This window comes from Pygoscelis adeliae, unplaced genomic scaffold (assembly GCF_000699105.1).
Source record: "Pygoscelis adeliae isolate BGI_AS28 unplaced genomic scaffold, ASM69910v1 Scaffold160, whole genome shotgun sequence".
NCBI classification, from domain to species: Eukaryota; Metazoa; Chordata; class Aves; order Sphenisciformes; family Spheniscidae; genus Pygoscelis; species Pygoscelis adeliae.
This window is the reverse complement of record NW_008824035.1, coordinates 2,996,453-3,011,629: the sequence shown is the minus strand read 5'-3', so window position 1 is coordinate 3,011,629 and position 15,177 is coordinate 2,996,453. Positions and strand designations below refer to the sequence as shown.

The following is a 15,177-nucleotide window of genomic DNA, read 5'->3' as shown; positions in this document are numbered from 1 at the left end:
CATGAGCTGAACGTGGTGTATTCTGCGGTGCTTGCAGGTAAGAAAATACGCAGTGTACTGAAACCGTTGTACTGCACAGATGCATTTCCCCCATGCAACTGTGAAATTAGTTTCTTCTCATAGCTACAGCAAAGCTAATTAAACTTGTGATATCTGTTCAATTGCCAATAACTAAATATTAGAGATATGTATGAATGGGGAGTAGGAGCTCAAAAGAGAATTTTTTCCTCACTCCTACTCTTCACAAAGTATTCTGACTTGAATGCCAGGTGCTATACATCATTGACTTATTTTGCCAAAAGTGGGTTCACTTCCTAACTGTACTTGTTGTTAGAAGCAGTTTAGGGAACGACCTGTTCTGGTATGGTGAGAGATGATGTAGAGGAAAGATATGTGACTGATATGGGACTGTAAAACAAATCCTTTCTTTGAACTACCTAGCCATGTACTTCTAAGTTGATTTAGTATCAATGTGTTGATGTTGTCAGGTGGTTGCTGTTTGGTTTTTTTTAGTAAGCCCAAGCTGTTGGCAGTAAACCGCTGGAAGTAAAGCTGGCTGCCTCACGTGACTGCAGTGCGCTGCACCCCCAAGTATTCTTCTCTGAATGCGCCGCTCTTTTAGGAAGCGGCGCTTTAGTGGCATTTACCCCCATGTAAACAAGATGCGCGCATCACCACTGGAGCTGTAAGCTTTTGTTTTAGAGAGAGGCAGAATGAATCATCGCTGAATATATCTGATTACAAAGAGTAGTAATTTGTTCCATCAGCAGCCTTACATATGCAGGTGTGATTATCTAAATCTCGCAGAATGCCTTACATGAACACAAAATTTATTCAGTCTTTTTTTAACCTGTACCACCTCAGACTTGCAATAAGTGGTTCTTGGGTCAAGATAAGGATGTATGGTTTCACAGGACAGGTCTCTCAAGCTTTGCTTAAAATGTGTCAATTTATTCCACTAATATTTAGGGTTGCTTTTTTAGTTAAAACACTTTCAAGTCTCAAAAAGTGTACAAAAAGCAAGATTTTTTTTTACGCTGACTAGAAGAAGAAGCTGACAGACTTCAGTGATGAGACTAGCCTGATTAAGTTTGTTTAATGCAGAACAAAAAAGTCCTGAATAGGGCATGTAATTTGAGAGATGCTGAATGTCTCTCATTACCATTTTTTGCCTACTCAGTTTGCTGATTCATAGTGGCTTATTTGCAACAAAAGCTTTCTCAGAGTGTTCCCTGCCCTCAAGCTAATTTGCAGTCTTGAACATGCCAAATCGTTAATTTTGACAAATTTAAAGATATGACTAGTTTTCCTCGTTAAAAGTGCTCAATAACCTTGTCAAGCATATTAACCAAAGAAGCTTGTAAGAGCAGGGGGGTTGATGTTCTGAATGTCAGGTTCTCTGGTGCTGTCCCCTTTAGAGGCTTGACAGCATCCAAAATTGTCCATTTAAAGACAATTCTGAAAACTGTATTAAAAGCAGAGCTTGGGTTCCCTTGCAACTCCAGCCTTGTATCAATAAGACCTTCTGGTCTGTCTGACAAATAGCGTCAAGGATTTTCATATTCTGCTGCTGAAGGAAGTAAGCCAAATCTGGGATAACTGATGTTTATAGACATGAGGTGACGGACTCCTTTTGACTCTAAATTCAGGCACACTCAGCATGGATATCCAGTTCTGTCCCTTATTACAGGCAAAGAGAAACATCTTCTATTAATAAGCATCTGTAATTGCGTGCAATACATGTGAATGGGAAGGACCTTACACTGGCTGGGAGATTAGTCAGGTAAGCCTTTCAGTAAGAACTTCCATCTAATTTATTTAGATCCCTGGGATGAGGAGACCCTGAGCTCTGGCCTTACAGTCTGCGTAGATATGTCTCAGGAAATGAAGGCACAGTAGTAGTTATAAGTTTGTTTGAACTCTGACCTTTCCCCTTAAGCAAGCAATTTAGTAGGTCTTTTTCTAAAGAACTGCACAGAAGCAAGATACTATTCTTCCTCTCTTCTGGTAATGACTTATTCATCATCTATTGCTACTGACAGCCGCTGAAACCAGGCTTCACGGTTGGAAGCTGCTTTCCTTTTGTTGTGTGAAAATAGGAAACAGCTACTACTTTATGAATGAGGTGAGCTCTGTTGTTAAGAACTTGACAGGTTTTGATGTTTAAATGCTTCTTCTGTCAGTGTGAGCATAAACTCTGTAGTGTAAAAAGCCAACAATGGATGGAAGGGTTACTAACTCCGTGTTTATTATCAACCCTAGCAGCTCTCTGATAGCTATACCCAAGGATTTCACCCAAAAAGGCAAGCAATCAGCATTCACTAGCTTTCCCAGTTTTTCTTGGAAATCCGAGGTCAACCTTCAAGAAAAACAGCATGTCTAAAACTTCTAAACAGACTCAAGTTAATCCCACATCTGTTCTCTGTGGAAGCAGTAGTGATACCAGAAGCTACAAGGCTCCGTGGGGAAAAAAAAAATTAATCTTTTGAGTATTTTAAAGGGGTAACAATACTGGTTAGTATTTTAGCAGAATCGGAAGTATTTTAGCATCTCCAGAAATGTTCTTCTTTGTCTCTATTTGCAGGATAATTCTCAGTGGTATATTTAAAAATGAAATAACTGTTCAGTAGAATATTGTAGAATATTCTTTAGTTGCCAGCAACAGGGTAACTTGCTTTGGTTTAGTTCTTTCCCATTCTGAGTCACTGTGCTGTGCAAGATCTAGCCTAGCTAAGAAGAAATAAATACGATCCAGCTCCCAAAGGCTAAAAGGGACCTTGATTAAGGTATTCTTAAGACTATACTGGAGAGAGTTGTGGGCTTTTTTTTTTCCTCTCTTCCTTTAAACTTCTCTGTTTTGTAATAGAATATAAGCAATGCTAATTGTCGATATGGTGACATGCCAGTTTGGTAGACAACACTACTTGAACAAAGCAGGTCTTAAGATTATGGTAATTTCACTACAGTTATCACAAGAGAAAAGATTCAGTTTTCAGTATGCGTCTGAGGAGTCTTCCACAAAAAATTGAGGGGTTTTGCTTGTCTATTTTGAGGTTAAGGGGTCTTCTAAACTTTTGTTCAACTAGTTAAATCAAAAAGCTTTTGGAAATATTTCTTGTCTTTTACACGTTTCCCTATATGTGTTTGCAGGGTCCCACCCTACTTAAAAGGGCATGCAGGCTGATGCTTCGGAGCTAAATAGGACAAAACATAGGAAAAGCCAGATCTAGACTTGAAATAACTGGAGTTTATTCTGGAGAGAGCTGGGCTTTGTTGCATCAGAAGTTACTGTAAGTACAATGTGTTGAGAGCCTTCTGGGTGGCAGAGTATCTTTATGGATGAAAGTTGTATATGCTTTGAGTGAACCAACTGCTATAAAATCATATATCTGCTAACGGGTGCATACTAATAAGTAAAGTTGATCACAGTTGACAACCAGAATGTATTTGTAGATGTGAGTTGGCCAAACAAATTCAGCTAGGGTTAGGGCAGTTGTCCCAGAAAGCCCAGCTATATTATAACAGGGATTTTACTCATTTATTCTTTTTTGAGGGGAAAAAAGTTGGGTTGGTTTTGGGGTTTTTTTGAGGGATGTATGTGATCAGATTTTTAAATCTGGACTTTCAGTATGTGCGATATAACATACAGATCGGGCGTTGGCTCCCTTATAGTACATCTGAAATGTTTGGACGTGCTCTTTTCTTTTGCCTTCAAACATCCTTTACCACAAAACTGTAATCAGGATTTTGAATTGGGAGTATGCTGTTGAATGTCTCTGTAGACTACATAAAGCAAAGTAAACAGCCATTGTATGTGGGAACCAATGGATGTCAGCAGGGTCTGTCTTTAGTTCTTGAAAAATCTGAAAAAAACATAGTTATAAAAGCTAGAGAAGCTTTAGAATTAGTAGTAATAACAGGAAATGGGGCTTCTGAAATGTAGTTTATGGGATAAGCTGTCAGAAGAAGTTTCTTTTTAGGACATAACTCACAGATTGAGTACCATCTCTTTGTAAATGGTTCTGCAACTGAATCTGGACCTATAGATTCTTAGTTTCCAAAAAGAGGGGGGCGGGGACGGGACAGAGATCAACCAAGCTGAGGGTTACTTGTGTTTTCATATTGCTGTTCTTCAGTGAAAACCAGGAGCGCCACTGTCCTGAATGTACTTTGCCACAAAGGGATTCCTCTTTCCATGTCTATACCATCCCACAGTAAAGATTTCTGTCCTACTCCTAATGTCTTCAGTAATTAAGAAAAAGGTATTCGTGACTAGATTTATATGGCCTGCTTTGTTAAATCCATCATTAGGCAGATCAACTAAGCTTAACAAAGGGGAAGGCAAACTCTTAAAGGAACAGAACTCAGACTATTGAAAAAAAAAAAAGAAATAATTGCAGCTCAAAACCCAGTTCCCAGCGGATGTGTGGTAGAAGGATTCAGTGTTACATTCATAAAATATGAAAAATAGTTGTTCCCAATGGAAAAATTATTATGCAGTATAATCTAACACTGAAATGGAAATGTTGCATTGGGTATTGAGGGAGGATCAAACATATTTTTGTTAGTCTTTGAAAGAAGAAATCATAATTTTAAAAGCAATCTTTGGATTAGAATTTCAGTAAGATGTATCACTGAGTATCCCGTAGAGGTAACTTGCAATGAATTACCAATACTCAGTAATAAAATGTTTGAATCATAATCTCATAACTTCTGATTTTTTTTTCCTCCCTTAATTTCCACTGCCTTTTGAAAGCAGTTTTATGGTTTAACAGGAGAGAGGAAGCACATTCTAAAAACAAGTATTAAGTGCAGTAAAAGCGACAGTAATGCCTTCTGCTTTTATAAACAGATCCAAGGTAATACTTCTCCTGTTCGTACCTTTGATGTTTTCTGTTCACAGAACAATCTAGAGGAAAATGGCTGCCTTTTTGCTCTACTAATCCAGGAGATAAACTGCTATATATTTAACAGAATTTGTTAAGGCATTCACTGTGCATACAGTGTCACACTGGGGTTCGGTATTGGCTGAGGTGCTCAGATATCTGATGTTACAGGGTTTTTTGACTTGTACTCTGAATCATCTCTTGAGTGACCGGCTTAAGTATTTAACTCTCTAAGAGTAATCTTAACAATACTGGTAATCATAACAATATCTTCAAACTTGTATCACATGTGATTTGAAGTTAGATCAACTAGGATGTAATGAAGATCCGGAATTACTTCAGATCTTTCATATGTAGATTCCTGATGCTTTGGGGTATAAATGCACCATACAGCGTTCCCTAGGGAATTTCCATACTTGTTTGCAAAGAAGAGTTCCGAGAATTCTCCGAAGCAATCTTGTACTGCATTGTTTCCTATTAGCGATAGATTGGAGAGCTTCCTCCATTTTTAGTCTAAGGGAACATTATAGGTCAGTGGTAGGTTGTCACCAAAGTTTAAGGGAGGGAAGGAATTTGGAAGAAAATTTTAGAAGGCTTATTTTTTATATGTGAAAAGTTCAGTGTGACATGGATACAGATTAATTAGTGTAAGTGTTGGCTTCCTGCATTACTTAAAAATTCCTATTTTAAAATTTAAAGAAAAAATAATAAGGTAGTATATGCTGCTTTTTATAATGAAAGATAATATAGGAGGGTTTTTTTAGATGAGCAAATAACTTCTTTGACTCTCTGTAAAAGTTGCAACCAATTATACATTGCCTGAGAGAGATGATGATACCAGTAAGGTAAGGCATTGGGTTTTTCATTTGGGTTTGGGTTTGGGTTTTTTTGTGTTTTAATTCACTGTGATGAAATAGAGGAAAATATGAAATCTTTGTGGAACAAATCCTTCAAAGACCTTAAATTCTAACAGTGATAGAAACAGGGATCCTTTTTTTGCAAAATCATGTCCTTGCTCAATGAAAATTCAGTAGAAACTCCAGAATCTTTCAATTTTAATATCGTGTTGATAACAAGAGGAATTAAATGTAGTATGTTCTTTAAAGTCTGTGGAAAAAATTATAACTTTCCACAGTAGTGCACTTAAAGCTGGGGAACAGTAGATGTACAAAATAGCTTGTTATTTTAGATGGCTTAGTGAAGCAAGCTAATGACAATTCCATGAAGGAAGTAAAAGGTCATATTGCAGTTGAGGTTTGACTGTCTGCATTTTGGATGCTGGTGGGTAACTGAATTTACAGGTGGGACTCGTGTATTTAATTTATGCTTGCAACCTGTTGTGCACTTCAAATATGAATGGTTGCCCCCCTTATTTTAAATTCTGCTTTCTTATCAATCTAAAATACCTGACAGTATTCTGATATGAGTGTACTCTTTTCCCTAGTTCAGCATCTATCTTTGTGAAACCTACTTGGCGTGAATGCAGTACTCAAAGTGGATGGAATCTCCTTGAATAAAGCAAAAGATGGAGGTGCCAACAGTCTGCAGTCAAGATAATGGTACTCATAACTTTTGCATCTCTTTTTCAAAGAGAAAGAAAACGGACAAAAAGTTTTATTCCTTGGTTTCTGTAACTCTTCTTCCATTGAGTCAAGAGAGAAGAACGTGTCTAGAAGTATTACTACTTAATAATTGGAATGATTCTTGGTGTTTAATGGTGGTATGCAGTTAATTTACAGAGTGTCAGAAGAGCATACCTGGCATTTGTGTCTGTCTTATAAAGTCAGGGGTCTCTGCAGCTGTGTCAACAATTACCAATAACTGCAAGAGGTTTTTTTGCTTAAGGAAATGATTCTCCGTTGTTTGAAGGTTTGTGCTTCTGTATGGAACATCTTGGTCTATTTGAGCCCAGTTTAACGTAGGGATAGCATTCTGGGAGATAGTACAAGTCATCTCAAAAAGAGGCAACCATTAATGAGAAAAAGATCTTAAAAAGCATCTCCACCAAAGGTAGTGTTCTATGAGGCACTAGGAAGTTCCTGTAGAAGAGAATCCTTTTAAGTTAACTGTGTTTTGTGGGGCTCACAAGCAGGGTTCACTGAGTTTATAATTTTTGTAAGTGCTTAGATGTCTGCTTTCCAGAAAGAGATGATTCTTCTGATAATGAGGTACATTTCCAGGCTTTCCCAGTTTGGATACTCAATAATTCTGCCTAGTGATTGAGGCAAAAGTCCCGTCTGCAGAAACTTAGCAGGCAAGTGCCTGTATAAATTCACGCACAAGGAAAATACCTCAGTGAAACTGAAGTTGAAGATTGATCTCACATAAGTGTTGGTAACATCAAGGTCTAGAGCTGATACAGAAAACGACTGTCAATGGCTATAAACATTGTGCTCAGAAGTAAGTAAAGAAGGGCTTCCATGTTTAGGTTAGCTGTGGTGACTGGATGGATAGCAGCTCTTGATATTAGCTGCAGCAGCGAGTAGTCAGCTGTTCTGGGTCCGCTGGATGAGCTTTAGTTTTAAGAAATTATTGTTTTGACTTTGGCTGATGTAACTTTAGAAACTCCTAGTGTCTTGGTTTTATTTCAACATTTTTCTTGTAATACAATATTACTCATTGAAACATACCAAATTTAATGTTGTAAACAAATAAATACAAAGGAAAGTCTCCAGTTACAACTGTATTGTATGATTACTTTGGCACTAAAGAGCAAAGAGACAGCTTGTGCTGACCAAAATACACAAGAGTTGAGAACTTACTTTGACATTCAGTGGCAGTCAGGCATCCAACTCTTATGGTCTCCTTAAGAACCCTTACAGCTTAATAAATCTAACTCCTAGCATTTGGTATGTATTGTCTTAGTGCTGCTATAAACATTGTGTTTCTTGGGAAGAGTGTCACATACCAGAAATGATCTGTTGGCATTTCTGAGGTAAAATTAAATTCCATGCACTCACAAAAATCCAGTTTGTATCTAGGCCTGACTTTGTGTAACATCTTATCTATTTGTCACCTCTTAGTTTCTGCCTCCTTGAGATTTTAGAAAGACACTGGATTTTTCGGTTTTCCACTGCATTAGAATACTGGTCCTAACAGATCAAGTGCTGCTTGTAATAGTTAGAACGGTTCTTCCCCCTTCCTGGGACGTATTGTGGGTATCTGTGACAACACTATGTATTTGGCAGGAATTTGCGTTTTCATTAGTGATATTCTCCAAAACATCTGCACTTCTCGAGAGTGGAGAAAAACAGATGGTCCCTGGCCCAAACAGTGCATCATCCAAAAGAAAAGCCTATAAAATGAACGAGGCAATTTTTTATGTTTACTTCTTCTCAGTAGGAGGTACGAGCTTGAACCCAGATTGATATGTGTGAGATTCCCTGTGTTTTTTTCTCACAGGTCAGTTGAAAATTGCTAGTATTGACCTAACCCTGCTGGTTAATAACATAATAAAATAAAGCTTTTATGCAACAGAGTTGATTGCAGGAAACAAGCAAAGCAGGCAGGAAATCGGTGTGTTTCTTGGAAGTATAAACTGAGGAAAGGTGCTTTTCAAAGGCCTGGGTCACTGTTTGGCTTTGGTTGGTCTGCTATTTGAAATGAAATGTTTTGCGCTTTTCTGTTTCTTGGGCTCAGGTGTATCTCATGTTCTGACTCTAGTGCTACAAGAACTGAGTTTGCTCTGTAAAAGAGATGTCAATGGCGGCATGTTATATGACCTCCTCAGATCCCGCTGGCTACAAGCACTTTTAAAGGTAAAGTAATATTCAGCTGTGAAGGCAAAGGTTTCCTAGAGAACAATCTCTAGGGGATAGCTACTTTCTTTTGCCATATCAGCACAATAAATGCTTATTTACACTAAATGCTCATAGTCCTAACATCAGCAGTCAAGGTGAACAAAACCACTTTCACTTTAAAGAAAAAAAAAAGTATTCTCTTTCATAACGTCCTAGACATTAAAGGTTTTCTACTTTACACGTCCATATTAAGGCCAGGGAGATGGAGACATAGGCTGCTCAGCACTGCTCAGCTGTCTGTTCTATTCTTAAATCTCTCCATGGCTATGCATCCCACTTTTTGGCATGGATGCTTGTGAAATTATATTTTTTTGTTTTGCCCACACTGATCTGATGTGTAGTTGAAGATTTTATGTTGTTACAGAACAGAGTTTTGGCTGGTGTTTCTCTCTTGAGCAGAATTGTATCTTTGAGACAAATTCTGTACAAATGCTGCACAAATTCTGCTCTTTATTTAACAAGGATTTTTAAAACGTTTACATTTTGAAGAAGAAAAACTTGCAGTGGATAAGAATGTCCATAAGGTCATTTTAAATACAGCAATTTATTTTGTTCTAAGTTAAATTGACTTTGTTAATCAGGCCTGCAACTAGGGGAAGGAAGCAAGCTACAAGTCAGAGAATTGACGCTATCAGGCTGTTGTCCTGTGTAATCAGCTTTTCTTATTGGAAAATTCAAAACTACAGCATAACTGGCTAGGTGGATGATAATATGGAAAGACGATGAATTATAGATTCAATTCCAGATGCATTAGGCATTAAGGATTGAGACTGCAAACTTTTTGGCTCTAGTTGGACTGAGAAATTCCTAGAAATACAATATTGTCCTTTGTGTGTTGTGTATGTATCTATATAATCATGTGAACAGATCGTATCATCATTGCATTGTCTTGTCTACCATGGTATGCAATAGATTTATGAATGCCTCCAACACTACCTCGGAAAAAGACCAGTTCCTGTCATGCTGCAGGCGCGTGCATTGACTCGTGAGGTAAGGCTGTGTATACGTAGTGTATTGCTTTACTTACTCATACCAAATTAGTCAACTTAGCTGCAGACAACAGTGTTCTGGTATTCGTTTTGTGCCTCAGGTCTGAGTACACAGTATAAACTTGAAAGATTCTCTCCTCACGCATTTGTCAAACTACTTGATAACTCCTACTGTGTTGGGAGGGGGGATGAGAAATGCGTGCAGCTGTGATCACTAGGCTGCATGAGCCCTGGCCAGTGTAATGAACACCTAAATGATTTGTTTTAACCACTGGCCATATATTTTTCTTCCCATGTAACTGTGTGGTTCAGTGTTAATGGCTACAATCAAGCAGTCTGACATGACAAGCTTTTTGGATTTTTCTAATTGTAATAGCTGATTGATTCTTAAATTTCTGAATTAGAGGGAGAGTTAATGACTAGGTGGAAAACTGACACTAATGGTGAAATTGGTTGAGGCACAGGAGAAAAAACTAATTTAGAGCACATGGCACTGTGCCTGAACTAAATTAAGCCTGGCTGAGTGTTGCGCAGCTGCGGTCATATTGTCCAATTCTAGAGCAAACCGTATGGATACATTCCTAGTCATATAACTTGGGGGGCTTAACACTCTTACCATACCATATTCCTCTGAGTTCAATTTAGAGCTTTCTGAATTAATTGCCCACCAGAACCAGTCTCTGTGCTTTCTCTCTTACATTTATCAGGTGGTAGAGTTACTGCGTGAAGCCCCTCAGTCTGGAGAGATCAAAGAGCTAAGACGACTACTGCGAGCTCCACACTTAAAGGCAAGTCCTGCTTAAGGAAAGAAAAAGTTTGCTCGTAGAGCTGTCTGTAGTGGGAAAGGAAACAGATGGCCAGCTGTTCACAAGAATTGGCAAAGGAGCCAGAAGAGACATCGTTTCCTACTCATGAACTAACCTAGTTGTGAAACCAGATGTGGACTGTGTAACTGAAGTACCTGCAGTGGGCTGCATTTTAAGGGCTCGGTTTGAGAGAGATGTTTCTTACAAAGTTAAATTCTGAGCAGTTGATGCAGACATATAAAACCAAATTTTCCTTGTAATTGCAAAACCTGCATTCTTTACCCTGAAGTTCCAGATAGAAATGTTTCATCTTTTGTAAGTTTTTCCAGAAGAAGCAGAGAGGGGAACTGTTCTTAAAACTTTATTTCACAGTTTGAATTTCCACGTGGAAAGAAGAAAATGTCAATGTGTGAAAGGGATCTATGTTCACATAGGAACTTATTCGCCGATTTCTGTTTTCTGACCAGTCGCTGTTTAAAGCTGTTCTGTTGTATGATCTTTGCTTATGGGTTGGTTGGTTTGCTTGTTTTTGTTTGTAACAGGCCTTGCTATCTGCTCATGATACCGTGGCCCAGAAAGATTTTGAACCAACCCTTCCACCACTGCCAGACAACATACCTGAAAATGAGGAAGCTATGAGGATTGTCTGCTTAGTGAAAAACAACCAGCCTCTGGTGAGGGAGCTTTCTGATGTCTGTCAAATTATTTTAACTTACACAAGTATTGATAATGCATATTGGTTTCTTTCCAGGAATGTCACAGAGATTGTGTGCGTTCTTGTCCAGTTTTCACAGGATCACAAGAATTGTTGAGGTTGGAAGGGACCTTAGGAGACCATCTAGCCCTGCTCACTGTGGGTACAACTAGAGCAGGTTGTTCAGTGCCTTGTCCACTCGAGGTTTGAACGTTTGGCAGATGTTTTTATCTCATATAATGAAAATGCAAATAGGATTGAGAGCTATTCCTTTGGCCAAAATAGTAAGGAAGGGAGGAGAGGCTCTGAAAGGTTATTTAGAAGTCATTGTATAGCTTAACTAATCTGTTTTAGGAAAAGGTAGCTGTAATATTTGATATAGAAAAGATTCCTTACAGTCAGTCAATGAGGTTATTTTAGTATGATGAAAGTTGAAGACATTGAAGGACTTGGTACTAATAATGTTACATTATCCCTAGATCAGTGTGGTGTTAAAAAGGCTGTATCTTTCAATGCCTTTTTGTCATTGCGTAGATCAGACTTGTGATGTGAAAGGAAATTTACAGCGGTTCTTCAGTGATCGGTGTGTTTTTTCTTTGTTTTTATTTGCCAGGGTGCCACCATTAAACGCCATGAGATAACAGGTGACATAACAGTTGCCCGTGTGATCCATGGTGGGCTAGCAGACAGAAGTGGTATGTGTAATTTGAAACAAAGTAATACAAAAATTTGAGCTTGAAATAAGATATTTGAAGTAAGATAATAGCTTAGCTTCTACAATTAGTCTTCCATTATAGAGCAAGAAGATCTGTACATTGGACAGCACTGTAAATAGTGATACATTGCAGGGACTTTGATTCTGGTTTCATTAATTTTCATATGCATGTGCTATGTTTGAGACTGAGTTGAGGTACAAATCCAGTTTTTATTACGTACTCTTGGCACCAATACCTGGATAACTCTGTCATGAGATTGATCAGGAATATCCCAAACTGCAATGTAGTATGAATACCAGCAGCTCATTCCCTAATGGAGAAATGGAAAACATCAGTAGTCTGTGATTCTATAAGATAATGGGCTTTAAGGAATACTTCTTGGCACTAGTCTACTAAACACTTTGGTAGCATTAGTTGCTAAGCAATCTTCCAAGGAGTTTCCTTGGAAATGTTACTGCTTTGTCATCTTAGAATTGAATGTGTTCCATGTTCCTTGGGAAATGTAACATAACTAAAATGTAAAACATCAGAAGTAAAATTGAACTGTAATCATTATAAAATAGTTCCTTTTAGTATTTTCTGGCCTTTGTATAGAGAAGAAAACCCGAACTATAGAGAATAGCTGATTAAGTTCCTAGTTTGATTGATGTTTTAATTGAGCTGAAAGAAAATGTAAGAGTGAACAATATTGTGAAGAGTTTGTAAAGGACAGAGAGGAGTCCCAAGGCCTCCCACTGCACCTGGAATTTTTAAGGGTCTGATTCCAAGTATCATGGTCTATCAATATAATGGGTTTAGCTAGAACAGGTTCAGAAATTACTTTGGGAAATGGAGCTATATTAAAATGTTTCTGCTACTTTTAAGGCAAATCGTCAATAGGTTGTAAACTTGTTGTATGGGGGAGGTGGGAGGAAATAAGAATACTCAAGCATGCAAGCTTCTTGTGACACACAGAAGTCTGCAGTCCTATCCAGGGGCAATATAGCCTAAATCCAAAATGTCTTCCTGCATACCTGGTGTATAGAAACTTCTAATGTTGACTTCCAAACCTGTGGCATATCTGTGTGTCCCTGCCTCACCTACTCAAGGTAATCCATGGTGTGATAAAACTTCTGCTGCTGCTTTCATCCTTGTTTTCACTGTAGGGTTGCTGTACGCTGGGGACAAACTGGTGGAAGTAAATGGAGTTCCTGTTGAGGGACTTGAGCCTGAGCAAGTTATTAATATTCTGGTATTGAATCTTTTTTCTACTTTGTAACTTAAGAGTAACTGTATGCTGTTTCTTTTACACACACACACTCTCTTAGAGGAGAAAGTCTGAAATTTTTAACAGAAAATTCAGATTGTTTCCTTACTGTGCATGAAGTTCACAACTGCTCATGAAATCAGAAGGTATGAAACCAGAATTAAATCTAACCCCTGTTCTGGATAGAAATTAACTTAATTGTGGCTATTCCACCTGCAGCTTCTGGGAAAAATATTAATTTATTCAGACTTTACTGATTCATAATTTTTCTGGAAGTTCCACTCGATTAACATTCCGCAAGGAAGTAGTGGAAAGATGCTGTTCTAATAAGAGTCCATGTTACAAAATGCACTAAAGCAGAGTGAATGAACTTGTAAGCTACATACCTCGCCTTGCAAAGAAGGGCAGTGGCAGTCACCGTTGTCAAAATTCTCATGAAGAAATCTGTTGAGCTGTCCCTGTTACTTACTCATCATTTCGCCCACTATCTTTCAGGGTTCTTCACTGCAAAGTGTTAGTGCCAGTCAGTAAGGTACTGCTGTATGTAATCAGTATCAAGTCTTTCTATGTGTTATTTCCCTGGTTGTACTATTTCTAGGTATAAGAAATACAAACTCTATTGGAATGCTTAATTCTTAAATATTGGTATTTTTTTCCTCCCCCCTTTACATCACTTGTCTAACCAGACCCTGCCGCTAATTTAGATTTGATTTCAGTAGAAAAGTTTGGTATCAATTAATGTTGAAACTGTATCTATTTATAATGAAACATAGATGTCATTGAATTAAAAATATTTAGCAAGACTTTGAAGTTTCATTCTTGAGTTTACTTTTGAAAAAAAAATACAGTATTGTCATATTGACTCTGCCTAAATTCTATTTGTAACGTAGACATTATATGTCATCCTTATGTGCTAAGTTTGTGCTGCCAATGTTTGGTTATTTGTGTTGAATACCAGCCATATTTTAATCCTTTTTTAATCATTTAGGCCCTGTCTCAGGGGACAATTATGTTCAAATTAATTCCAGTTTCCAATCGGCCTGTCAGCAACCAAACAACAGTAAGAGACATTCTTTCTTCCGGATTGTTACTGCAAACAGTTACCCCAATAATGTCCAATGGTGTGATGCAAAGAAATGGTGTTGCTTAGAAGTTTATTGCAATCCTTAAAGCGTTACTTGCCTTTATGGCTACCTCTCAGCTGACGTCAGTAAGCTGTTGCTGAAGCAGTAAAGATAGTAAGCTGAAATATAGTTGTGTTAAAGGTAATGAAGACGTTTTCAGATTGATCTATGGGTTGGAGATCAATTCTTTTCACAATGTATGAGACAATTTTTTTTTCCTCCCTTAATGTACAGATAGGGTTTGGGGCTTGATCTTGTTTTTAAAACTTGACTTCATCATGAATTGACTTAAGTAGCAGCAATATCTGGCCCTGTGATTATAAAGCTCATGTTGTATCTGTTCTAAACATGGCTTCCCCTTACTCTTGTGTATTTTCTTCACCAGCTCTACGTGCGAGCAATGGCAGATTACTGGCCCTTGCAAGATCCTGCCATACCATGCGCTGACGCAGGCTTGCCTTTTAAGAAGGGTGAAATACTCCAGATTGTGGACCAGAATGATGCTCTCTGGTGGCAGGCCAGGAAAGTTTCAGATCTCAGTGCCTGTGCTGGACTTATACCCTCAAATCATCTTCTTAAAAGGTAAAGAAGTCTTAATTTTTCTGATTTCCAGGTCAAAAATTAGCCAGTTATTCAGACTTTGCTATTTAAAATTTTTGGAAGTTTTATAGCAGTATGGTTCAGAGTGACATCTGACAAACACCTTTCCTCTTTGTTCTCTGACTTGTTGCTCTCCTTCCCTTAAGAGTACCTATGTGAGAACAAGCTTTTGAAAGCACCTGGATCATCTTAAATTGACGTCTAAGTAGTTCACAGCAGTTGCTTAGTCTCTGTGCTAGTTGCTAAGACATCTAGCGGAGTGTAGGAGCTGAAAGATGGGTGGAAATTAAGGGCCTTAACTGTTTAGGACCATAGT

General features: G+C 38.1%; 1 protein-coding gene across 1 annotated transcript in view; it reads left to right on the top strand.

Annotated features, from left to right (window-relative positions):
- Window positions 1–7,261: 7,261 nt before the first annotated feature.
- Window positions 7,262–15,177, top strand: part of MPP4 (membrane protein, palmitoylated 4 (MAGUK p55 subfamily member 4)) — a 22,348-nt gene continuing 14,432 nt past the window's right edge. The window contains exons 1-9 of the mRNA XM_009332930.1: window positions 7,262–7,286; window positions 8,526–8,644; window positions 9,599–9,676; window positions 10,383–10,463; window positions 11,024–11,155; window positions 11,789–11,870; window positions 13,037–13,122; window positions 14,126–14,197; window positions 14,647–14,843. Of these exons, the coding sequence (XP_009331205.1) occupies window positions 7,262–7,286; window positions 8,526–8,644; window positions 9,599–9,676; window positions 10,383–10,463; window positions 11,024–11,155; window positions 11,789–11,870; window positions 13,037–13,122; window positions 14,126–14,197; window positions 14,647–14,843 (872 nt within the window). The remainder of the gene's footprint in view (window positions 7,287–8,525; window positions 8,645–9,598; window positions 9,677–10,382; window positions 10,464–11,023; window positions 11,156–11,788; window positions 11,871–13,036; window positions 13,123–14,125; window positions 14,198–14,646; window positions 14,844–15,177) is intronic.